Source organism: Camarhynchus parvulus, chromosome 2 (assembly GCF_901933205.1).
Source record: "Camarhynchus parvulus chromosome 2, STF_HiC, whole genome shotgun sequence".
Lineage (NCBI taxonomy): Eukaryota > Metazoa > Chordata > Aves > Passeriformes > Thraupidae > Camarhynchus > Camarhynchus parvulus.
This window is the reverse complement of record NC_044572.1, coordinates 285,937-308,114: the sequence shown is the minus strand read 5'-3', so window position 1 is coordinate 308,114 and position 22,178 is coordinate 285,937. Positions and strand designations below refer to the sequence as shown.

The 22,178-nt window shown below is 70.7% G+C and overlaps 2 protein-coding genes across 5 annotated transcripts; one reads left to right on the top strand and one right to left on the bottom strand.

Annotated features, from left to right (window-relative positions):
* Positions 1-285: 285 nt before the first annotated feature.
* CDK5 (cyclin dependent kinase 5) lies at positions 286-3,854 on the bottom strand. Its single transcript, XM_030943309.1, has 12 exons — positions 3,754-3,854; positions 3,557-3,645; positions 3,386-3,453; positions 3,221-3,281; positions 3,023-3,079; positions 2,841-2,936; positions 2,364-2,438; positions 1,980-2,076; positions 1,832-1,901; positions 1,295-1,355; positions 1,139-1,219; positions 286-795 (listed from the first exon to the last, which is right to left on the bottom strand). Exons 1-12 carry the CDS (start codon positions 3,788-3,790, stop codon positions 709-711), a joined length of 879 nt encoding a protein of 292 aa, XP_030799169.1. The 5' UTR covers positions 3,791-3,854; the 3' UTR covers positions 286-708.
* Positions 3,855-4,108: 254 nt separating this feature from the next.
* Positions 4,109-21,777, top strand: SLC4A2 (solute carrier family 4 member 2). Of its 4 annotated transcripts, XM_030943300.1 has the most exons (24): positions 4,110-4,314; positions 4,968-5,022; positions 9,480-9,623; positions 13,040-13,208; positions 13,333-13,568; positions 13,717-13,841; positions 13,987-14,210; positions 15,550-15,686; positions 15,759-15,939; positions 16,025-16,160; positions 16,298-16,481; positions 16,559-16,673; positions 16,756-16,940; positions 17,491-17,704; positions 17,804-18,025; positions 18,154-18,302; positions 18,467-18,661; positions 18,741-18,983; positions 19,105-19,194; positions 19,456-19,622; positions 19,704-19,957; positions 20,217-20,386; positions 20,659-20,832; positions 20,941-21,776. In XM_030943300.1, exons 3-24 carry the CDS (start codon positions 9,564-9,566, stop codon positions 21,019-21,021), a joined length of 3,711 nt encoding a protein of 1,236 aa, XP_030799160.1. In that variant the 5' UTR covers positions 4,110-4,314; positions 4,968-5,022; positions 9,480-9,563; the 3' UTR covers positions 21,022-21,776. The 4 variants fall into 4 exon arrangements, with proteins under 4 accessions (XP_030799157.1, XP_030799160.1, XP_030799158.1 ...); XM_030943297.1 differs by having other exon boundaries at positions 4,109-4,314; positions 17,491-18,025; positions 20,941-21,777; XM_030943298.1 differs by having other exon boundaries at positions 4,296-4,354; positions 17,491-18,025; positions 20,941-21,777.
* Positions 21,778-22,178: the final 401 nt, after the last annotated feature.

Genomic DNA, 22,178 nt, shown 5'->3' with positions numbered 1-22,178 from the left:
CCCACCTCCCTGCATGCGCTGCCTGTGCCCCCCCGCGCTGGACATGCAACCCCTCCCCACGGCCCCCCAAATAAAGAGGTGCCCCAGCCCCGGCTCCAGGCTGCTTGGGAGGACAGGGGCCTGAGGTGCTCAGGGATCCTGGGGTGATCAGGGGTCTGGGGTGATCAGGGGTCTGGGGTGCTCAGGGGTCTGGGGGCTCCAGGAAGGAGGAGGCAGCACTGGGGGGGTCCCAGGGCTGGGCTGGGCTCAGGGGCTGTCTGAGGGGCTCCCCGACACCCCAGGAAGGAGGAGGCAGCACGGGGTGGAGGGAAAGCTCTTTATGGGACACGGAACGCACATCACCCACGTACAGCAGGCCCTGGCAGGGGCACAACCCCCCCAGCAGAAGGGGGCTCCCGGGGAGTAGGGAGAGGAGATGGGGGTGCATTCCCCCCCGGCGTGCCTGCCTGGTCCCGGAGGGTCCTGCCCCTCCACCAGCCCTGTGGTCCCATCTCTGGGGGCTCCCATGCCCTTGGGAAGCCCCCTGCCCCCGGGTGAGTCCTGCATCCCCGGGGGGAGCCCCAGCCCTCTCATCCCCCCGGATGGGGGGCCCGGGGGTTGTGCCAGCCCTGGCAGCTGGGGCAGAACCTAATAAATACTGGGGGGGCTGCAGTCAGGGGGGCTGGCACGGGCTGGCACCCCCTCAGGGGGTCCGGGGCCTCGGGGGCCCTAGGGGGGGCAGAAGTCGGTGAAGTAGGGGTGCTGCAGGGCCTCCTCCGCTGAGATGCGCTGCACCGGATTGCACTTGAGCAGGTTCTGGGGGGCACGGGGGGCTGAGGGGGAGGGCACGGAGCCTCCCCGTCCCACAGCCCCCAGGCGGGCAGGGGGCTGCGAGGGGAGGGCACAGCACCCCCTCCCGGGAGCCAGAGCCCCGTGGGGCGGGCAGGGGGGACACAGGTGGGGACACAGCGGTGGCACAGGGGCAGGGGGCATGCAGGCTGGGAGACACCGGGGTGGGGGGCACAGGGGCAGGGACACAGGGGGGCACAGGGGCAGGGACACAGGAGCAGGGGGGCACAGGGGCAGGGGGCACAGGAGCAGGGGGGCACAGGGACACAGGGGCAGGGGGCTCAGGCGGGGCACAGAGAGGGGGTCTCACCTGCAGCAGGTCCCGGCCAGTGGCGTTCAGCTTGGGCACCACGTTGACCAGGGAGGTGGTAGCTGGGTACATGGGGTAGGGCTGGGGACACACGGGTGACCCCCAGCTCCCCCAGACCCCTCATTCCCTCTGACCCCCCCTGTCCCCTGCCCTCACCTTGTAGTCCGGCAGCTTGGCCATGGCCGGCCACTGCTCCTCCGTGGGCGTCCCCAGCAGCGTGGGGACAGTCAAGGGCCACCACGGGGACACCTAGTACCTGCCCCCTGCCCCCTGCCCAGCCGAGGGGGCTCCCATTCCAAGGGATCCTCATTCTCAGAGCTCCCTGTTCCCCAGGGGTCCCTACTCTGCAGGGCTCCCCATTCCCCAGGGCTCCCCATTCCAGGATTTCCCCAATCCCCCATTCTGGGGTCCCCATTCCGGAGGGATCACCATGCACAGGGCTCCCTACTACCAGGGGAGTCCCCATTCCCAGGGGGGTCTCCATTCAAGGCTTTCCCCATTGCCAAGAGTCCCAATTCCTTTGGGCTCCCCGTTCCCTGAGCTCCCCATTCCCAGGCAGTCCCTTCTGGGGCTCCCCATTCCAGGGAAGTCCCCATTCCAGGGGCAGTCTCCATCCCACGGGCAGTCTCCATTCAAGGCTTTCCCCATTCCCAGCAGTCCCCATTCCTTTGGGCTCCCCATTCCCAAGGATATCTGAAGATCCTCTTCAGCTGGTCGTCCACGTCGTTGCCCGGGAAGAGGGGCCGCCCGGCGTTGGCCAGCTCTGGGGGGACAGGGGGTGGTTCCCAGAGGCCCCCGTGGCCCCCCAGGCCCCCTGCAGCCCCCTGCCCCCCCAGTGTACCCGCAAAGATGCACCCAGCTGACCACATGTCGATGGAGGTGGAGTAGAGCTTGGCCCCGAAGAGAACGTCCGGGGGCCGGTACCACAGAGTGACCACCTGGGAGGGACAGGGACGCTGGCACAGGGACAGGGGAGCCCGGCCGGCAGGGCAGGGCAGGGCCAGGAGCCCCATCCCCAGCCCCAGGAGCCCCTGGAGCCCCATCCTGAGCCCCAGGAGCCCCATCGTGAGCCCCAGAGCCCCAGGAGCCCCATCCTGAGCCCCAGGAGCCCCATCCCCAGCCTCAGGAGCCCCATCCCAGCTCCAGGAGCCCTATCCCAACCCCAGAGCCCCATCCCAGCCCCAGGAGCCCCATCCCAACCCCAGAGCCCCAGGGCCCCGCTCACCTCGGCCGAGTAGCAGCGCACAGGGATGCCAAAGGCCCGAGCCAGCCCGAAATCCGCCAGCTTGAGCTCCCCGTTCTGGGGGGACACAGGGGTCAGCCTGGGGGGCCCCGCTGCGCCCCCCAACCGCAGGGACAGCAGCCCTGCTGCCCGCCCAGCACTGGGAACACAGCACAGACGCAACTGGGGCTGGACAGACACCAGGTGCGACTGCCAGGACAGACAGACAGCCAGATAGCCCCCACTCGCAAGTGTGACCCCAGAGCACAGCCCCACTCCCAGGTGTGACTGCCCAGACAGACAGAGAGACAGCCAGCCAGCCCCGCTTGCAGGTGTAACTGTCCAGGACGGACAGACAGACAGACAGGCCCGTTTCCAGGTGTGACTGCCCAGGACAGACAGACAGACAGACAGACAGACACCCCCGCTCGCAGATGTGAGTGCCCAGCCCTGTCCCGCCCCGTGCCCCGCCGTGCCCACCCGGTTGATGAGCAGGTTCTGCGGTTTCAGGTCGCGGTGCAGCACGTTGCGGCTGTGGCAGAAGGCGAGCCCCTTCAGCAGCTGGTACATGAAGGACTGCGGGCACGGGCGGCTCCGTCAGCACCGGGCACCCCCGGGCCCCCCCCGGGCCCCCCCGGGGCTCCCGGCACCGCCACACCCACCTTGACGATCTCGGGGTCCAGGTCCCCGTTACAGCTGTCAAAGTATTTCTTCAGGTCCTGGGGGAAGCGAGGGGGGCGGCAGCGGTGACCTCAGAGACCCCCAGGGTCCCCGTGTCCCCCCGGTCCCCGTGTCCCCCCCGGTCCCCGTGTCCCCCCGGTCCCCGTGCCCCCCCGGACCCCCGTCTCTCCGGTGCTCACCTGGTCGCAGAACTCAAAGACTAGGGTCAGCTTCTTGTCGCTGTGCAGAACGTCGTGGAGCCTGCGGGGCAGCGGTCCCTGAGCCCCCAGCGCCCGGCCGGGCCCGGGGCACCGGCAGGAGCAGCCCCCGAGCCCGGCCCCCGGTACTCCCGGTGCCGCCGGTACCTGACAATGTTCTTGTGCTTGAGCTCCTTGAGCAGGCAGATCTCCCGCAGCGCCGAGCTGGGCACCCCCTGCGGGACACGCGGGCTGTGGGAGCCGGGGCTACCGGGGGCACCGGAGGTACCGGGGGGCACCGGAGGTACCGGGAGGGTCCCAGCCCCAGCCCCCCCTCACCTCATCATCGTCGTCCAGCCGCACCCGCTTCAGCGCCACGATCTCGTGCGTCTCCCGGTTCTTGGCCTTGAACACGGTCCCGTAGGTGCCTGCGGGGACGGAACGGGGTCACGGCAGAGCCCCCGGTACCTGCACGGACACCGCCGCCGGGCCCCGCAGCACCCGGCTCCCTCCGTTCGGCCCCGGCCCTGCCGCACCTTCGCCGATTTTCTCCAGCTTCTCGTATTTCTGCATCGCGCCGCGATCGGTCCCGGCCCGGCCCGGCCCCGGTACCGGCCCCGCCACCGGCCCCCGCCCGCCACACCTCCCGGCAGCCCCCGCGGCCCCGCCACACCTCCCGGCAGCCCCCGCGCGTCCCGCCACACCTCCCGGCAGCCCCCGCGCGTCCCGCCACACCTCCCGGCAGCCCCCGCGGCCCGGCCCCGCCACACCTCCCGGCAGCCCCCGCGGCCCGGCCCCGCCACACCTCCGCGATGGCCCCGCCCCCGTGCCCCGCCCCTGCCCCGTGGTTCCGGGTTCGATCCCCGGCCCCGCCCGCCCCGTCCCCGCCGGACCCCCCGGTCCCCCCGCCCGCCCTCCCCGGGCCAGCGCCACTGCGCGGGCGCCCTGCGGGGATCCCTTGCGGGGACGGTGTCCGCTCCCGCTGGGTCGGTGCCGGAAGCGGCGCGGACCCGCCCGGTGCCGCCCCGCCCCGGCGCGCTCCCGCCGTTCCGCCCCGCGGGGACGCGCAGACCCGCCCGGCGCAGCTGGACTGTCCGGTAAGCAGCGGCACCGGCAGCGGGATCGTGAACGGAGGCGGTGAGGCTGGCGGGGCGCAGCACGGCTGGTCCGGTCCCGGTCCCGGTCCCGTCCCAGTGCCCCTACCCTCCCGGTGCCGCCCGTCCCAGCCGGTGCTGTCCCCGCTCCCCGCACGCTGCTCTCACCGAGCCCCCTCCATTCCGCTCCCTCTTCTCCCGCCCCGCCCGCCCGCCCGCGGCAGCTCCGGTCCCGCTCCCGGTCCCGCTCCCGGTCCCGTCCTGCCCCGCCCTGGCAGCCCCAGGTCCCGGCGCGGCCGCGGCTCTGCTTCCCCCGGTTCCTCCCGGGGCCCCTGCCGCGCTGCGGGGCTTCGGGGGGCTGTGCCGTGTCCCGGAACCCGGGCTCTCCCGGTACATGCTCCGGTGCCTCGGCTCCTTCGGCTGCAGGCGGAGCGATACCAGCCCGGGCACCTCGGCACCCCCGGACCCCTCCCGGACCCCCCGGCACCATCCCCCCGGCCGGAGCGGTGCTGCCCGGGACGCTGAGCCCCGGTCCCTCCCCGCCGCCCCGGAGCTCCGTGCGGGGCGGTCCCGGGGCCCCCGGCCCCGCTCCCGGGGTGACGCTGTATCCCGGGGCAGCGGGAGCCCCCTGACCCGTGCTCGTGCCTCTCTTGCAGCGAGGCCGCTCCATGCGCTTGCCCCGCGGCGCCTGAGCCCGGCAGCCCTCGGCAGGTGAGTGACCGGGCTGGGACCCGCTCCGTGTCCCCGTCACACGCCCGGAGCCCCCCGCCCCACCCGCTGCCCGCCTGCGGGGCGCTCCGAGGGTGCCCAGGGCCGGGAAGGGCTCTGGGGTCATCCGGCCGCCCGCACCGTCCTGCTGCCCGAGCGGAGGCTCCGAGGGGCCCGGGGAGCCGCCCGGTGCCCGCTGAGAGCCGCCGGGTGCCGGGGCACTGCCCCTTGCGAAACCATCCGGGGTTGAGCAACGCCGGGCACGGCTCCAGCCCGGGCTCTCCCACGGAGCGTGGGCTCCCACGGCCCCGGAGCGCTCCCCGCGGACGGGGCAGCAGGTTCGGGGTGCGAGCAGGTTTTGGGGGCTGCCTCGCCCGTGGCTGCCTCTCGCCAGCTGCACAGACCCTTCTGCTCTTCGGTACGGTGTCGGGATTTGGGATCGCTCCGCAGCGGAATTTTGTTGGCAGCTCCCGGTGCTGCGGGAAGGGCTCCGTGCCTGCCCCGTCCCCGCACGGAGGGGGCTCCAGCTGGGAACCTGCTGTCGAGCCCTTCGGGGTCGCTGCACCACTTCAAGCGCTTGCCAAAAACTCGGGATTTGATCGTTCTAACGATCGCTGGCACCGGCGGCTGCGCCTCCCCGCCGGCAGCCCTCCCGCCGCTCCTCGGGGAGCGCTGTACCTGCCCTGTCACCTGTGCTGGGCGGGCGGCGACGCGGCGGGGCGTGGGGCTGCGGGAGGGCTCCGAAGGACGGGCCCGGGCACCCTCCCGGCACCTCCTGTGCCCCGGGCAGGGCTGAGGGTGACCCGGGCGCCCCTGAGCACCGTCCCGGGCGGCGGCAGGGAGGGACCGTGGGAGCCGTGTCCCCGCGCTGTCCCCGTTTCAGCCCCCACGGTCGCAGCCTGTCATTAGACGGGACGGGGCGGCCGCAGGGCCGGGCTGGCTGCCCGAGGGCGCCGCGCTGGGGCATTCCTGGGGCGCCGGGCCAAGGGGGTGGGCGCTGCCCTCCCCGGGGTGGGACCCTGCGCTCACCGAGGGGGTCGTGTCCCCTGTGTCCCCAAACACGCCTGGGGCGGGAGCGGGGTCGCCACGGGAGCCACGGTGAAGGACTTGGCAGCGCTTCAGTGTTTGGATCCGGGCTGCTCCAGGGAACAAAGGCTCGCGCTCCCGCCGCTGCTCCCGCGGGTTGTTTTCCTCCAGAGCCGGGATAAAACTGCGGGCAGCGCTCGGCAGCCCCGGGCACGGCGCCGCTGCCCGCGCTCCCGCTCCGGACCGGCCTCGCCCCTGCCGGGCCGGGGGTGCCGGTGCTCGCCGCCGGGCAGGACCCCGGCCGGGGCAGCCGCCGGAGCCTCGGCTGAGCGGCTCGCGGGTGATGGGGTGAGTGGGGCCGGGCCGGTACGGGGACCGGGGGTGGCGCACCGGGAGCGACACCGCCGCGGTGGGCTCCGACAGCCGAGGGCGGATGGGCGGCGTCCCCCCCTGCCGCAGGGGACAGAGTGGCTGTCCCCGCCGAGGGAGCACCCCTCCACCATCCCATCCTGCAGGGAGCCAGCTGCCAGTGCTGGTGCGGCTCCCCACAGGACTGCGGGGGCAGCTGTGCCTCCCTCCTGCGGCTGGGACGGGGGCAGTGGCAGGAGGCTCTGCAGGTCTGGTGCTGTGGGGGGGTCCTGGCCGCTCTGAGGTGGCAGAGGGGTGCTGGAGGGTGCCTGGCACATCGGTGACAGTGGCAATGTCCGCGGTGGTGGCACCGTGTGGGTGCAGAGCCGTGACTCATCTCCAGATCCGGTGGTTTGAGGTCGTGGGCAGGGATGTGGGCGCAGGGGAGGTGAACATTTTTCGTGTTGGTTTCTGGAGTTTCAGCATGGGAAGCTCTGCCGGGTGGGAGCCAGCGGTGTCTGGCCCGGCTCTGTCCCGTGGGGACGAGGGGCTGCGGGGTCCCAAGTGCTCCTGCTGGGTGGCATCTGGGGGCACCCTGGGTGCCAGTGACACTCAGGGCTTTCCCGGAGCAGCCAGGTGAGATGGGGCAGGGGGCAAGGGGCTGCAGGGAGCTGGGGTCCTCCCATCTTTGGGGATGGGCAGAGTGCTGGGGCACCCACTGGGCCTCCCTAATTTCGGGGTGCAGGGAACTGGGGGTCTCCTGACTTCCCTGTTCCATGGAAATGTCTGCCCAGGCCATGGGCACAGCCTGAGCTGTGCTGGCCTCGCCCCAGCCATTCCTCCTGCCTGGCACATGCCGTGCTGGAGGGTGCTGCCAGCAGGGAGGCCGCAACAGACACGGTGTGCTGTTCCTTGTCACCAAGGGGGCAGCTGGTGTCACCAGCAAGGCTGGGGAATGTGCTACGGGGGTCACCATCAGCCTTGATGCCAATGTGGGCACAAGCATGGGTGGCACATGTGTGTGCACTGAGCCCATGCCAGGGATCTGCCGCGTGACACGGTGGTGGCAGGAGATGTCCTGGCAGGAGTCCTGGTGCTGCTGCTAGTGGGGGCACTGGCATGGCAGAGTGGGCAGGAGGACACTTGCTGCCCTCGGGGTCCCCCATGGGGTCTTGGCTCTGTGCTATGGACGTGGCTGTCCTGGCGTGGATGTGTGACCTGGCTCCCCAGGACGTGGGTGCCTCGGTCCTGGCTGTGATTGTCCAGCATGTCCTGCTGTGGCTGCCCAGGATGGGATTGTCCCAGTACAGATGTGGTTGTCCCGGTGTGGACAGGCTGTCCAGGACATAATTGTGCAGGTGTGGGCAGGTGTATCCCGCAGGGAATGCCAGCACCCTGTCCCACTTCCCACTGCGCTCAGCCCGCTGCTGGCGGTGCCAGAGGTGGGTCCCGGCACAGGCTGGGTCCGGGAGCTCTGGGCCCTCTGGGGCAGCCCCGAGGCGGTGTGGGGCCAGGGCCGAGCCCTCTAATCGCCTCAGCAGCTCAGGCAGGCCGGGGCCGGTCCCAGGAATGTGACTCCGGCGGCGCGGGAGTGGCCGTGGCAGCGGCGCTGGGCGCCCGTGGCAGCGGCAGGTCATTCCCAGCGCCCGGAGCGCTCCTGCCCCGCTTATCGCTCATCGGGGCGGCCCGGCCGCGCACAAGGGGCCATTGTGCCGCGGGGCGCGGCCGGTGGCAGTGCCAGCAGCGACACCGGCACGGTGCTGTCGCCGCCATGGCCTCGGGTGTGTGTCCTGACCCTTCTGCCCGGCAGCAGGGCGAGGTGGCGGCGCTGCAGCCGTGTGGTGGCGGTGGCACTGTCCTGGGGTGTCTGCTCTGGACCCGACCCCCATGCCAGGGTGCCAGCGCGTGCTGGGAGTGGGGTTTGCCACAGGGCACCCCTCAAGGCTTGTTCTGGCCCCTTTCCGCAGGGCTGGCGCGAGCCCGGAGCCGTTCCCGGCCACCACTCGCCCGTGACTCAGCAATGGAAAGCAGAAGTGTCCCCGTGCCCCCCCAGCCGTCCGTCATCCTTTCCAGCGGGGTCATGCCCCTGGCTCCCGGGAGCCACATGTCCCCAGTGTCACCATCCCGCCGGGCCCCTGCTGTGGCACCTGGGGGCCAGGACCCCCTTGTTGGGTGTTTTGGTGAAAGCACGACGTCCCCGAGAACAATCCCAGTGTGTTCCCAAACTAATCCCGAGCTGCCCACGAGATTAAGCCCAAAAAGCTGCTTAGTGCCCACAGCGGCGACACCGTCCCGCGCACCCAGCGAGGCGGCGGCCCAGCCCCGGGTCGCCCCCGCGGGAGGGTCCCATCCCGAGTTTGGGGGGGTGAGCGCTGGCGGCGGCTTGGCGGGCGCCCCAGGAGAGCGGCGTGGCAGGGCGGATAATCTGCCCGCTGGAATGTGGATGTGCTGGCTCCGGCCCCGGACGGGAGCGGGGATTAGGGAGAAGCCGGAGCAGGCTAGCACCGAATTTTGGGAATAGGTGGGATTCAGGGCCGCGGTGAGGCTCGGAGCCGCAGCCTCGGCATTCACTGAGCACAACTCCTCGAGCCTCACCGCGGCCACCGTGCTGGCACCCCAGCGGTGCCGGTGACGGGGACGGTGATGCCACCCATGTGAGACGCAGTCATCCGTCACCACCCTCCCCGGTCCCCCCGTCACGTGGGCCACCTCCCGTGGCAATAAACGCGGCACGCCGGTGCCAGAGGGGTCAGCGCGGGGCCGGGCAGCTGCCGAGGGGCGAACGTGGGTGGAAGCTGGGCCGGGCTGGGGCAATGGGGGAGGGCTGTGGGCTCTCGGGAGGGTCGGGAGCTGCGGTGCCCCCCGAGTCTGGCACGCTGCCTGCACCCCGCAGGGTTGGGTGCCTGCCCGGGGTCCCGCTGCCCGACTCCGCTCCCCTCCCGGCGTTTGTCTTGGCCGCAGCTCTCCCATTCCAGCCGGTGGCCAAGACAAACCAGCCCGGAGCCAGCGCGGCCCGAGGAGGGGCAGCCCCGGCCCCCGCCCGCGGCACGGCTCGGGGCACCCCCTGATCGCCCGTGTGCCCCCAGGTTATGCTGCCCCGAGAGCGTCCCCTGAGCCCCCGCGAGAAGGAAAAGGGCTAAGCCGGCCGTGCCGGGGGCCGTGCCAGCGCCATGACCCACTCCCAGGTGTCTTCCGAGCTTCACCACATCGTCTCCTCAGCCTTCCAGAGCGTAAGTGCCACCGCGGGGCCGGGGGTGAGAGGCTGCAGCCCCTGACCGTGCCTGGAGGGGGGACAGGTGTCATGGCACAGCCCCTGACCGTGCCTGGAGGGGGGACAGGTGTCGTGGCACAGCCCCTGACCGTGCCTGGAGGGGGGACAGGTGTCATGACACAGCCCCTGACAGTGCCTGGAGGGGGGACAGGTGTCGTGGCACAGCCCCTGACAGTGCCTGGAGGGGGGACAGGTGTCGTGGCACAGCCCGTGGTGCACCGGGGGGATGCCCGACTGCGGGGCTGTGGGTGCTGGCAGTGCCCAGTGCCACCTGCCCCATTGCTCAGGTGTGGGGCAGGGCTGTGGGTGCTGGCAGTGCCCAATGCCACCTGCCCCATTGCTCAGGTGTGGGGCAGGGCTGTGGGTGCTGGCAGTGCCCAGTGCCACCTGCCCAGCCGCTGGCTCAGGTGTGGGGCAGGGCTGTGGGTGCTGGCAGTGCCCAGTGCCACCTGCCCCATTGCTCAGGTGTGGGGCAGGGCTGTGGGTGCTGGCAGTGCCCAATGCCACCTGCCCCATTGCTCAGGTGTGGGGCAGGGCTGTGGGTGCTGGCAGTGCCCAGTGCCACCTGCCCCACTGCTCAGCCCCCGGGGCAGGCCAGGTCGGCCGTGCCAGGGTGTCGGGCGCCCTCGGGGCCGCACGGTGCCAGCGCCGCCGGTGGCAGGGCTGCGGCGGTGCCCGCGGTGCCAGCGCTGCTCCGGCGGCGGTTCCCGGCCGGGTTAATGATTGAGCCCCGTGTCACGCCGCGGCCGCCCGGTGCTGCTGGCGAGCCCCGCCGCCCACACGTGACCGGGGATGGGACCGGCCCCATCCTAATGGAGTTCCTCCGGGGCTCCCGGGTAAGCTGCGGCCTAGGGGGGCTCTGGGGGCTCTCTCTGCGCTGCCAACCCAGGGCACCGTGCCCACCTGTGCCATGGTGACGCCAGGTGCCCAACAGAGGTGGGGTGGGTGCTGCTGGGGTGCAGAATGGAGCACGGCAGGTTTGGGGCCATGGGGCCATGGCCAAAGGGGCTCAGGGGGTCTGGGGGATCAAGGGGGGACAGGCATGGTGGGAGGGATGTGGCAGGAGTGGGGGATGCAGGCGCAGGACGTGCTGATGCCACCCCTGCCGTCACATGGCAGCCCCTGTGTGCTGGGGTGTGATGGGGTGGCGTGGGCCATCACCTGGGTCACCCCACTGCACAGTGACCCCCTGTGTCACCCTCCGGGCAACCCCCCTGTGGGGCCCAGGGGTCACTGTGCATTGGGGATGGGTATGGGGCACCTGTGCCCAAACTGGATACCTGGGCTGGGGTTCATGTGGGGTGGCCATGGCACAGCCCTGGACCCGCAAGTGCTTCTGGGGTGCCCACTCGGGGTCCTGGCAGCTCGCCCCCGCTGTCCCTGCAGGCAGACCCTGGTGCCTGGGGTGCTCCTGTACCCCCTTGCCCCACTCTGGGGGTCCCGGGGTCACTGTGGGGCCGTGGTGGGGGGCTGGGCTGTGCAGCCCCCTCAGGAGGGGATTTACCGGGGGTCCGTGCAGCCCCGGGGGATGGGAGCGCGGCCGTGGGGTCGCTGCCATGCGGGGCAACCCGAGCCGGGCCCGGGGAGCCGGTGGTTCGGGGGCCCGGGGCTGGGCGGGAGGGGCCGGTGCGTCCCGGGGTCGGTGCGTCCCGAGGGGCCGGAGTTGGCGGGGGATCGGCGCATCCCGAGCGGGCCCGCTGCATCCTGTGGGGCCCGGTGCATCCCGGGGCGACTCGGTGCATTCCGGGGGGGGGCGGTCGCTCCGGGGCCGCCGCCGGTGCCGCGGTGCCGCCGGTGCCCTCTGCGTTCGCCGTCACCTTGAGACGGGCGCGAGGCGGCTCCGTCAATATTTGGCAAGGCCGGGACGGAGCCGCCGCCCCCCCGGTTCCCTCCCCCGGCCCCCCCTCGCTCTCCCCCCACCCCCGGCCCCGTCCCCGGCCGGTCCCGCCGCTCCGATAAAGCGCTGCGGGAGCTGCGGAGGGAGCGGCTCCGCCATGACTCAGGTAGGACCGGCCGGGGACGCGCCCCCGCAGCCCCTCCCGCACTCCCCCGCATGCCCCCTGCAGCCGCCAGCCCCGCATCCTCCGTATCCCCCCAGCTCCGCATCCCCCGTGTCCCCGCAGCCCCCGGTGCCGCGGTACCCCCACAACCCCCCCGCACCCTCCACATCCCTCAACGCCCCCAGCCCCGCATCCCCTCCCCTGCCCCCAGCCCCGCCCCCTGCCCCCGCAGCCCCTCCCCCCGAGCCCACCCCGGCACTCCCCGGCACCCCCCGGCTGGGGGCAGCGGCAGCCCGGGGCGGGGGGCACAGAGCCGGGGGCTCTGCGGGCCAGGGGCTGGGACAGCACTGAGGGGGGGCACGGCGCCGGGACACAGCGCTGGAGGTGCTGGGGTGGTACAGGGACACAGCGCTGGGGGGCTGGGGTGGTACAGGGGCACAGCACTGGGGGTGCTGGGGCTGTGCAGGGACACAGCACTGAGGGGGGGCACGGCGCCGGGACACAGCACTGGGGGTGCTGGGGCTGTGCAGGGACACAGCAGGGGGGGCGGGCCGGGGCACAGCACTGGGGGTGCTGGGGCTGTGCAGGGACACAGCACTGAGGGGGGGCACGGCGCCGGGACACAGCACTGGGGGTGCTGGGGCTGTGCAGGGACACAGCACTGAGGGGGGGCACGGCACCGGGGCACAGCACTGGGGGTGCTGGGGCTGTGCAGGGACACAGCACTGAGGGGGGGCACGGCGCCGGGACACAGCACTGGGGGTGCTGGGGCTGTGCAGGGACACAGCACTGAGGGGGGGCACGGCACCGGGGCACAGCACTGGGGGTGCTGGGGTGGTACAGGGGCACAGCACTGGGGGTGCTGGGGCTGTGCAGGGACACAGCACTGAGGGGGGGCACGGCGGCCCCGGGACACAGCATTGGGGGTGCTGGGGCTGTGCAGGGACACAGCGCTGGGGGTGCTGGGGTGGTACAGGGACACAGCGCTGGGGGGCTGGGGCTGTGCAGGGACACAGCGCTGGGGTGCTGGTCCCATTCTGAGGAGAGCAGGGCACGGGTTACCCGGCGCACAGCCCAGGGCCTGGAGCTGGGGTGCTGCGCCACGTGGGGTGGAGGTGACACCGCGGGGTGGAGGTGACACCGGCGCACAGCGCTGAGGCCGGGGATGCTGGAGAGCATGGGGTGGGAATGATGCAGAGGTGCCCAGCCCAGGGCAGGGGTGCCCAGCCCCTGGGTGCCTCCGGGGCTCAGACAGCCCCACGGAGCACCCATCTCGCGGGGCTGCGTGGCCGGGCACGCTGGGGTCGGTGGCACGGTGGGCGGCGGTGCCGGCGCTGCCGCCGTGCGCCCGCTCACCCCCGCTGCCGGCCCGCAGCCCGAGCAGGAGGCGCTGGGCGCCGGCTCACCGGCCTTCGGGGAGGAGGAGGAGGAGAAGGACCTCAACAAGGCCCTGGGCGTGGAGCGCTTCGAGGAGATCCTGAACGACGCCCACCCGCGCAACGCCGAGGAGGCCGGGCGCAGCTACGGCGAGGAGGACTTCGAGTGTGAGCGGGGCCAAGGGCGGGCACGGAGCAGGGAGCGGACAGGGGGCGGACAGGGGGCGAGCAGGGCGTGGGGAGCTGGCAGGAAATGGGCAGGGAACACAGCACCAACTCCCGGTTCCCCCAGACCACCGCCAGTCGTCCCACCACATCCACCACCCGCTCTCCACGCACCTGCCCTCTGACGCCCGCCGCAAGAAGGGGATCCCGAAAAAGGGCAAAAAGAAGGCCCGGCGTGCCTCTGTCCCCGGAGAGACCCCCACCATCGAGGAGGCTGAGGAGGATGAGGATGACGCGTGCGACACGGAGACAGAGCGGTCGGCGGAGGAGCTGCGGCAGCCCGGGCCGGCCGAGGCGGTGCAGGTGAGGGCAGGGCTGGGGCGGGGACAGCGCTGTGCCGCCCCGGCTCAGCGTGCCTGGGCACAGCTGGGCACGGCGCAGCTGGGGCCGGTGCTGCCATGGCCGGGGAGACGCGGCTCCCCAACAGCCGGCTCACCCGCTGCCCCCCCAGTTCTTCCTGCAGGAGGATGAGGCGAGCGACCGGCAGGCAGAGGAGCCAGCGGCCCCTGCGGCACTGCCCGGCTCCCCCCCTGAGCCCCGAGGGGGCACGGCCCCGAAGGAAGCCCAGGCCAGCAGGTGAGCTGGGGTTGGGCCCTGCTGGGGCTCTTGGGGAACGGGCAGCATCCTCTGGCTGCCCCATGGCAGGGTGGGGGCTGGACAGCGCATGGCAGGACTGGGGTGCAGAGCGGGGCTCAGGCTGAGCTGGGCTCCTGCCTTGCAGCCCTGATGCCGAGCAGGGGGCTCTGGGGGCGGGGGCAGCCGCCGAGGCTGGGTCCCCGGGCCGCCCTGCGCCCAAGTCGCAGCCGGGGCACCGCAGCTACAACCTGCACGAGCGGCGCTGCATCGGCAGCATGACGGCTGCGGAGCAGGACCGCTACCAGAAAATGCCCACAGACGAGTCGGAGGCACAGACACTGGCCTCGGCTGACCTGGACTACATGAAGAGTGAGTAGAGGCTGTGCCCCTGGGGCTGCCCGGGTGGCCACTCTGTGTCGGGTGAGTGGGCTGGGACAGTGGAGCGGGGCTGGGGATGGTGGGTTTGGGATGGTGGGGCTGGCATTGCTGGGGATGGTGGGTTTGGGATGGTGGGGCTGGCATTGCTGGGGCTGGCATTGCTGGGGATGGTGGCTTTGGGATGGTGGGGCTGGCATTGCTGGGGCTGGCATTGCTGGGGATGGTGGCTTTGGGATGGTGGGGCTGGCATTGCTGGGGCTGGCATTGCTGGGGACGGTGGCTTTGGGATGGTGGGGCTGGCATTGCTGAGGATGGTGGGGATGGCAGTGCCAGGTTGCCTTGTGGCTGCAGCCAAGCTGGGCTGGGTTCAGGCACCGACTCTGCTCCCAGTGCTAGGCACAACCACAGGGGACCCATCCCTGCTGCCAGGGCTGGGCTGAGTCCCTGTGAAATGGCCAGGAGCCAGGAGCTGGGCAGCTGGAGCCAGTGACAGCAGTAGCAGTGGTGATGGCTCCCCTGGGCACTCAGCAGCCCCAGGGATTCACAGCCCAGGACCCTCAGGGTGGCAGGTGATGCTTTTGCAGAGCCCACGTGCCAGTGCCCATGGGTTGGCCTTGGCACATAGGGAGAAGGTGACCCCGGTGCCAGGAGGCACCTCGATTGGTGGCATTGCTGGCGGTGACCCAGTGACCCCCCCAAAGCTGCAGCACTTGCCCCCAGCAGTGGCATGATAGCTCTGCCCTGAGCTGTCCCTGGCAGGGCACACCCCACAGCTCCACAGACGCCCGTGCCAGGGCTCAGTGTGCCCGGTGCTGGGGTCTGAGGTGCAGGGCCCCACATCTGAGGGCTCAGTGTGCCCGGTGCTGGGGTCTGAGGTACAGGGCCCCACATCTGAGGGCTCAGTGTGCCCGGTGCTGGGGTCTGAGGTGCAGGGCCCCACATCTGAGGGCTCAGTGTGCCCGGTGCTGGGGTCTGAGGTGCAGGGCCCCACATCTGAGGGCTCAGTGTGCCCGGTGCTGGGGTCTGAGGTGCAGGGCTGCCCATGCCAGGGCTCAGTGTGCCCGGTGCTGGGGTCTGAGGTGCAGGGCTGCCCATGCCAGGGCTCAGTGTGCCCGGTGCTGGGGTCTGAGGTGCAGGGCCCCACATCTGAGGGCTCAGTGTGCCCCGTGCTGGGGTCTGAGGTGCAGGGCTGCCCATGCCAGGGCTCAGTGTGCCCCGTGCTGGGGTCTGAGGTGCAGGGCTGCCCATGCCAGGGCTCAGTGTGCCCGGTGCTGGGGTCTGAGGTGCAGGGCCCCACAGAGCGGTCACCCCCCATTGCTGCCCCCCCCAGGTCACCGCTTCGAGGACGTGCCGGGCGTGCGCCGGCACCTGGTGCGGAAGAGCGCCAAGGCACAGGTGGTGCACGTCAGCAAGGACCACAAGGAGCCCAGCACGCGGCAGCGCAAGCAGGACCGGCAGCCCCACGAGGTGCGGGGTCCTGGGCAGGGCACGGGCGGGGACAGGGTCTGGGGTGCCAGCACTGACCCTGCTGTGCTGCAGGTGTTCGTGGAGCTGAACGAGCTGGTGGTGGACAAGAACCAGGAGCTGCAGTGGAAGGAGACGGCGCGCTGGATCAAGTTTGAAGAGGACGTGGAGGAGGAGACAGACCGCTGGGGCAAGCCACACGTAGCCTCCCTCTCCTTCCGCAGCCTCCTGGAGCTCCGCAAGACCCTGGCCCACGGTAGGGAGGCAGGAACCACCCTGTGGGGCCCACAGTGAGGTGGAGTCCCGTCCCTGCTGGCCTCAGCACCCGCTCTGTTGTCCAGGGGCCGTGCTCCTGGACCTGGACCAAAAGACACTGCCGGGGGTGGCTCACCAGGTGGTGGAGCAGATGGTGATCACGGACCAGATCCGGGCTGAGGATCGTGCCAACGTGCTGCGGGCGCTGCTGCTCAAGCACAGGTGGGCGTGGGGGGCACGGACACAGCCCCTGGCCCCCGGGCTCTGCTCCCTGAGCTGCGGGGCTGATGCTGTCCCTGGGATCCTGGCAATGGCTGTGCCACGGGGGCACCGCGGACAGCCCTGGCCCTGTCCCGCAGCCACCCGAGCGACGAGAAGGAGTTCTCCTTCCCACGGAACATCTCGGCGGGCAGCCTGGGCTCCCTGCTCGTGCACCACCACAGCACCAACCACGTGGCCGAGGGCAGCGAGCCGGCCGTCACCGAGCCCCTCATCGCTGGCCACGCCGGCGAGCACGACACGCGCATCGACGTGGAGCGGGAGGTGGGTGCCACGGCCCCCAGCCCTGCCCATGCCCTGGGGAAGGGCCCTGACCCCTGTCCCCCGCTCTGTCCCCACAGAGGGAGGTCCTCACTCCCACACCCCCGGCCGGCATCACTCGCTCCAAGTCAAAGCACGAGCTAAAGCTGCTGGAGAAGATCCCGGACAACGCTGAGGCCACAGTGGTGCTCGTGGGTATGGAGGGGCGGGCAGGCCTGGGGTATGGGCGCCGCATGCCAGGCACCCTGGTGACCCCTGTGCCCCCTGTGCCCCCCAGGCTGTGTGGAGTTCCTGGACCAGCCCACCATGGCCTTTGTGCGGCTGCAGGAGGCCGTGGAGCTGGACGCGGTGCTGGAGGTGCCCGTGCCTGTGCGGTTCCTCTTCGTGCTGCTGGGCCCCAGCAGCACCCACATGGACTATCACGAGATTGGGCGCTCCATCTCCACCCTCATGTCAGACAAGGTCCCTGCCCCGGGGCACGGGGGTCCTGCCGGGTGGGGGCTTGGGCTGTGCCTGGCTGAGGGGTTCGGGGCTGTACCAGGATGGGGTTCAGGGCTCTGCTGGGGCGGGGGCTTGAGGCTGTGCTGGGCAGGGAGCTCAGGGTTTTTGTGCCACGGCTGGGGGGTTCAGGGTTGTGCTGGGACTGTGGTCTTGAGACAGCACTGGACTGGGGGTTTGGGGCTGTGATGAGGCCAGCAGCTCAGGACTCAGATGGGATGGGCTGGAGGGCTCAGATTATGCCAGTGCTGGGGTCTCAGAGAAATGGATGAGGGCTTGGAGTCCTGCCGGGGCTGGGGAGCATGGTGCAATGCCAGGATGCTGGTTGGGCCTTGCTGTGCTGGGGTCTCGTGGCCGTACTGGGGTGGGGGCCAGGGCTGTGCCAGGGTTGGGGGCTCAGGGCTGTGCCAGGGCCAGGGCCATGCTGAGGCCGTGGGCTCGGGGCTGTGTGATACCGGGCTCTCAGGAGCCACAGGGCTGTGGTGTGGGCACTGACCCTGCCATGGCCCCCCAGCAATTCCACGAGGCTGCCTACCTGGCCGACGATCGTCACGACCTTCTGAATGCCATCAACGAGTTCCTGGACTGCAGCGTGGTGCTGCCGCCCTCCGAGGTGCAGGGCGAGGAGCTGCTGCGCAGCGTCGCCCACTTCCAGCGCGAGATGCTGAAGAAGAGGATGGAGCAGGAGCGGAGGCTGCTGCTGGAGCCCAAGTCCCCTGAGGAGAAAGGTGCCAGGGCTAGGGCTGGGGCCAGGGCAGGGTTTGGGATGTCCCAGCTGTTGGGATCTCACTGTCTGGCTGTCTGGCTGTCCATCCGCTCGCCCCCAGCTCTGCTGAAGCTGAAGGTGGTGGAGGACGAGGCCGAGGAGGACGACGACCCCCTGAGGCGCACGGGCCGCCCCTTCGGGGGGCTGATCCGGGACGTGCGGCGGAGGTACCCCCACTACCTGAGCGACTTCCGCGACGCGCTGGACCCCCAGTGCATTGCTGCCGTCATCTTCATCTACTTCGCTGCGCTGTCACCCGCCATCACCTTCGGGGGGCTGCTGGGTGAGTGCGGGTGTGGAGCAGCTGCAGGGGGCTGCAGCGGTGCTGGTGCTGCCCGCTGCATGTGCTGTGGGACAGGGCCGTGCCCGAAGGCCCATCCTGACGGGGTGCCTGAGCCTGTGCTGCCGCAGGGGAGAAGACACAGGACCTGATCGGGGTGTCGGAGCTGATCATCTCCACGTCGCTGCAGGGCGTCCTCTTCTGCCTGCTGGGTGCTCAGCCCCTGCTCGTCATCGGCTTCTCGGGGCCGCTGCTCGTCTTTGAGGAAGCCTTCTTCACGGTGAGCTGCTGGGGTCTGCCCTGGGGCTGGGGAGACACCCCCACCCCAGCAGACATCCCCACAGCCCTCCTGCCAGGGCTCTGCCCCACTGCCCAGGGCTCTGTCCATCTCTGTGGCCATACTGACACCCCTCTGTCCATTTGTCTGTCCACACGGCTGGGCAGTTCTGCACGTCCAACGAGCTGGAGTACCTGGTGGGGCGTGTCTGGATCGGCTTCTGGCTCATCCTCATCGTGCTGGTCATGGTGGCCTTTGAGGGCAGCTTCCTGGTGCGTTTTGTCTCCCGCTTCACCCAAGAGATCTTTGCCTTTCTCATCTCCCTCATCTTCATCTATGAGACCTTTTCCAAGCTGGCCAAGGTGAGCTGTGGGGGTGAGCCGGGGGGGCTGGGGCAGGGCCAGGCAGGATGGGCCTGAACATGCCACCTTCCTGCTCCAGATCTTCCAAGAGCACCCGCTGCATGGCTGCCTGAGTGCCAACAGCTCAGCCGAGGCCTGGGGCAATGGCACTGTGGCCATGGCCAACACCACAGCCCTGGCCACCAGCCCGGCCGCCCGCGGTGCCGCCAAGGTCACGGGGCAGCCCAACACGGCGCTGCTCTCACTCGTGCTCATGGCCGGCACCTTCTTCATCGCCTTCTTCCTGCGCAAGTTCAAGAACAGCCGCTTCTTCCCCGGACGGGTGCGTGGGAACAGCCGTGGGGCCATGGGGCTGGGCTGAGCCCAGGGGGGCTGGGACGAGCCCAGGGGGGCTGGGCTGAACCAGGAGGGCTGTGGCCAGGCTGGCACTGGTGTTCCCCCAGATCCGGAGGCTCATCGGGGACTTTGGGGTGCCCATCGCCATCCTGGTGATGGTGCTGGTGGACTACAGCATCCAGGACACCTACACACAGGTGAGCAGCCACCCATCCACTGCCTGGGCAGCACACCTAGCCCCACACCCTCCTAGGGATCCCTGTGCCCCGTCCCACTGTCCTGGCTGCGGGTCAGCAGCTCCATCTGTTCCCAGCAGGGATGCACCTGCTCGGTGCCAGCATCTGACCTTCTCTCTCTCTGAGTCTGGCTTCTGGGGGTCCCGGTGCCTCCATGGCCCCCCTCACTCCACGGGGCACAGCCAGTGCCCTCTCAGCATTTGTGTCCCCCTCCCCCTGCAGAAGCTGAGTGTGCCCAGTGGGTTCTCGGTGACAGCCCCAGACAAGCGGGGTTGGGTGATCAACCCCCTGGGTGTGCAGAGTGCCTTCCCCGTGTGGATGATGGTGGCCAGTGGCCTCCCCGCCATCCTCGTCTTCATCCTTATCTTCATGGAGACCCAGATCACCACGTGAGTGCAGTGGGGGTGGGCAGGGGGCATTGGTGGGGCAGGGGGAGCCCATGCTGTGCCAACTGTCTGCCCTGGTTCCAGGCTGATCATCAGCAAGAAGGAGCGGATGCTGCAGAAGGGCTCTGGGTTCCACCTTGACCTCCTGCTCATTGTGGCCATGGGTGGCTTCTTCGCGCTCTTTGGGCTGCCCTGGCTCGCCGCAGCCACCGTGCGCTCCGTCACCCACGCCAACGCCCTCACCGTCATGAGCAAGGCCGTGGCTCCTGGGGACAAGCCCAAGATCCAGGAGGTGAAGGAGCAGCGGGTCACCGGACTGCTGGTGGCCGTGCTGGTCGGTAGGTCCGGCCCTCGGGTCCTGGGGGGACTGCAGTGCAGTGGGGAGGGGGCTGGGGGGCCGTGGGGGGCTGCGGTGGGGAGGGGGCACTGTGGGGAATGGAGCTGGGGCACCCTGAGCCCCGGCCAAACTGGTGTGGCCATCCTGTCCCCAGTGAGCACAGGGATGTGAGACCCTCCCCGCGTGAGGGGGTTAAGGGGGAGGTGGGGCTGGAGGGCTGTGCTGAGCCCCCTCCCCAGGCCGATGCTGCTCTGGCCCAGGGCTGTCCATCGTCATCGGGGACCTGCTGCGGCAGATCCCACTGGCCGTGCTCTTCGGCATCTTCCTCTACATGGGCGTCACCTCCCTCAATGGCATCCAGTTCTACGAGCGCCTGCAGCTGCTGCTGATGCCCCCCAAGCACCACCCTGATGTCACCTATGTCAAAAAGGTGGGGAGGGGGCCTGGGGGAGATCCTTGGGGCAGGACCCTTGTCTGGGATAGCGGCCAGGCTGGGGTACCCTTGTGTGGGAGCACTGTGGCATCTGCAGGACAGGCTGTGGCAGAGCCTGGTTTAGGGGGCAGAGAGGACAGGGTGGGGACTCGGGGGGCCGTGTCTGGGGGTGTGGGTGCCCCGGGCCAGGCTGTGTCCGCAGTGGGAGGGGGACACAGGGCCGGGCTGGGGGACACAGTGCCCCAGCCCTGACACCCCTCTGTGCCCAGGTGCGCACGCTGCGCATGCACCTGTTCACCGGGCTGCAGCTGGCCTGCCTGGCCGTGCTCTGGGCCGTCATGTCCACTGTGGCCTCCCTCGCCTTCCCCTTCATCCTCATCCTCACGGTGCCGCTCCGCATGTGCCTGCTCAGCCGCATCTTCACCGACCGGGAAATGAAGTGTGTAAGTGGCGGCGTCGCTTGTCTCCCGGGAGCGGCGGGGCCGGGGGGCGGTGGGCTCCGGGGGGCTCCCGGGGGGCCCTGGCCGCCCCTCAGCCGCCGTGTCCCGCAGCTGGACGCAGCCGAGGCCGAGCCCATCCTGGACGAGCGGGAAGGTGTGGACGAGTACAACGAGATGCCGATGCCGGTGTGAGGGCGCCGGCGGCTCACGGCTGGCGGTGGAGCCCGCGCGGGCCGGGGCAGCGGCTGTGCGGCCGTGCCCGCGGGGACGGGGCCCTGCGCCCCCAGGGCCTCGGACATCTGCCGCCCGTGCCCCGGGACAGGCCCTCCCGGGACAGAGCCCCCCGGGACAGGGCTGTCTGGGACAGGGCCCTCCCGGGACAGAGCCCCCCGGGACAGAGCTGTCCGGGACAGGGCCCGTCCAGGACAGAATCCCCCGGGACAGGGCCCTCCCGGGACAGAGCCCCCCGGGACAGGGCTGTCTGGGACAGGGCCCTCCCGGGACAGAGCCCCCCGGGACAGGGCCCTCCCGGGACAGAGCCCCCCGGGACAGGGCCCTCCCGGGACAGAACCCCCTGGGGCAGGGCTGTCCGGGACAGGGCTGTCTGGGACAGGGCCCTCCCGGGACGCCCCCCGGGGCAGGGCTGTCCGGGACAGGGCCCTCCCGGGACAGAGCCTCTTGGACAGGGCCGCCTGACCCCTCAGCAGCCCCTCGGCTCCCGTCCCACCCTCAGGCGTCGGCTGCAGCCCCCGGGGTTTATGGATCAGGCAATTCAAAGGCAATAAACAGCTTTATTCCGATCATGGGGCCCAGGGCAGAGGTGCTGGGGGAGCTCCCTGCCCGGGGAGCCCTGCGCCGAGCAGTCCCTGGGGGGCTACCGGGCTGGGGCCCCCCCGCTGCCTTCAACTAATAAAGAGACCGGAATTTGCACACTTTTCACCAGTTTTATTGGAAAGTTCCCCCTTCCCTAATACCCCCCTCCTCCAGGCCCAGGCCCTGGGAACAGCCCCATGTGCACACCCGCTCCTGGCCCTGCACAGGATCCTCCACCGCAGCCCCCCGGGACCCTGGAGGGGCCAGGTCCAGTGCCATGGCCTAACAGCCATGCTGGGGACACAGGGACAACCCCGGTGCCCAGTGCCATAGCCTAACAGCCGTGCTGGGGACACAGGGACAACCCCGGTGCCCAGTGCCATGGCCTAACAGCCGTGCTGGGGACACAGGGACAACCCCCAGTGCCATGGCCTAACAGCCGTGCTGGGGACACAGGGACAACCCCCAGTGCCATGGCCCAGCAGCCGTGCTGGGGACACAGGAACAGCCCCGGTGCCCAGGCCAGGCCCAACAGC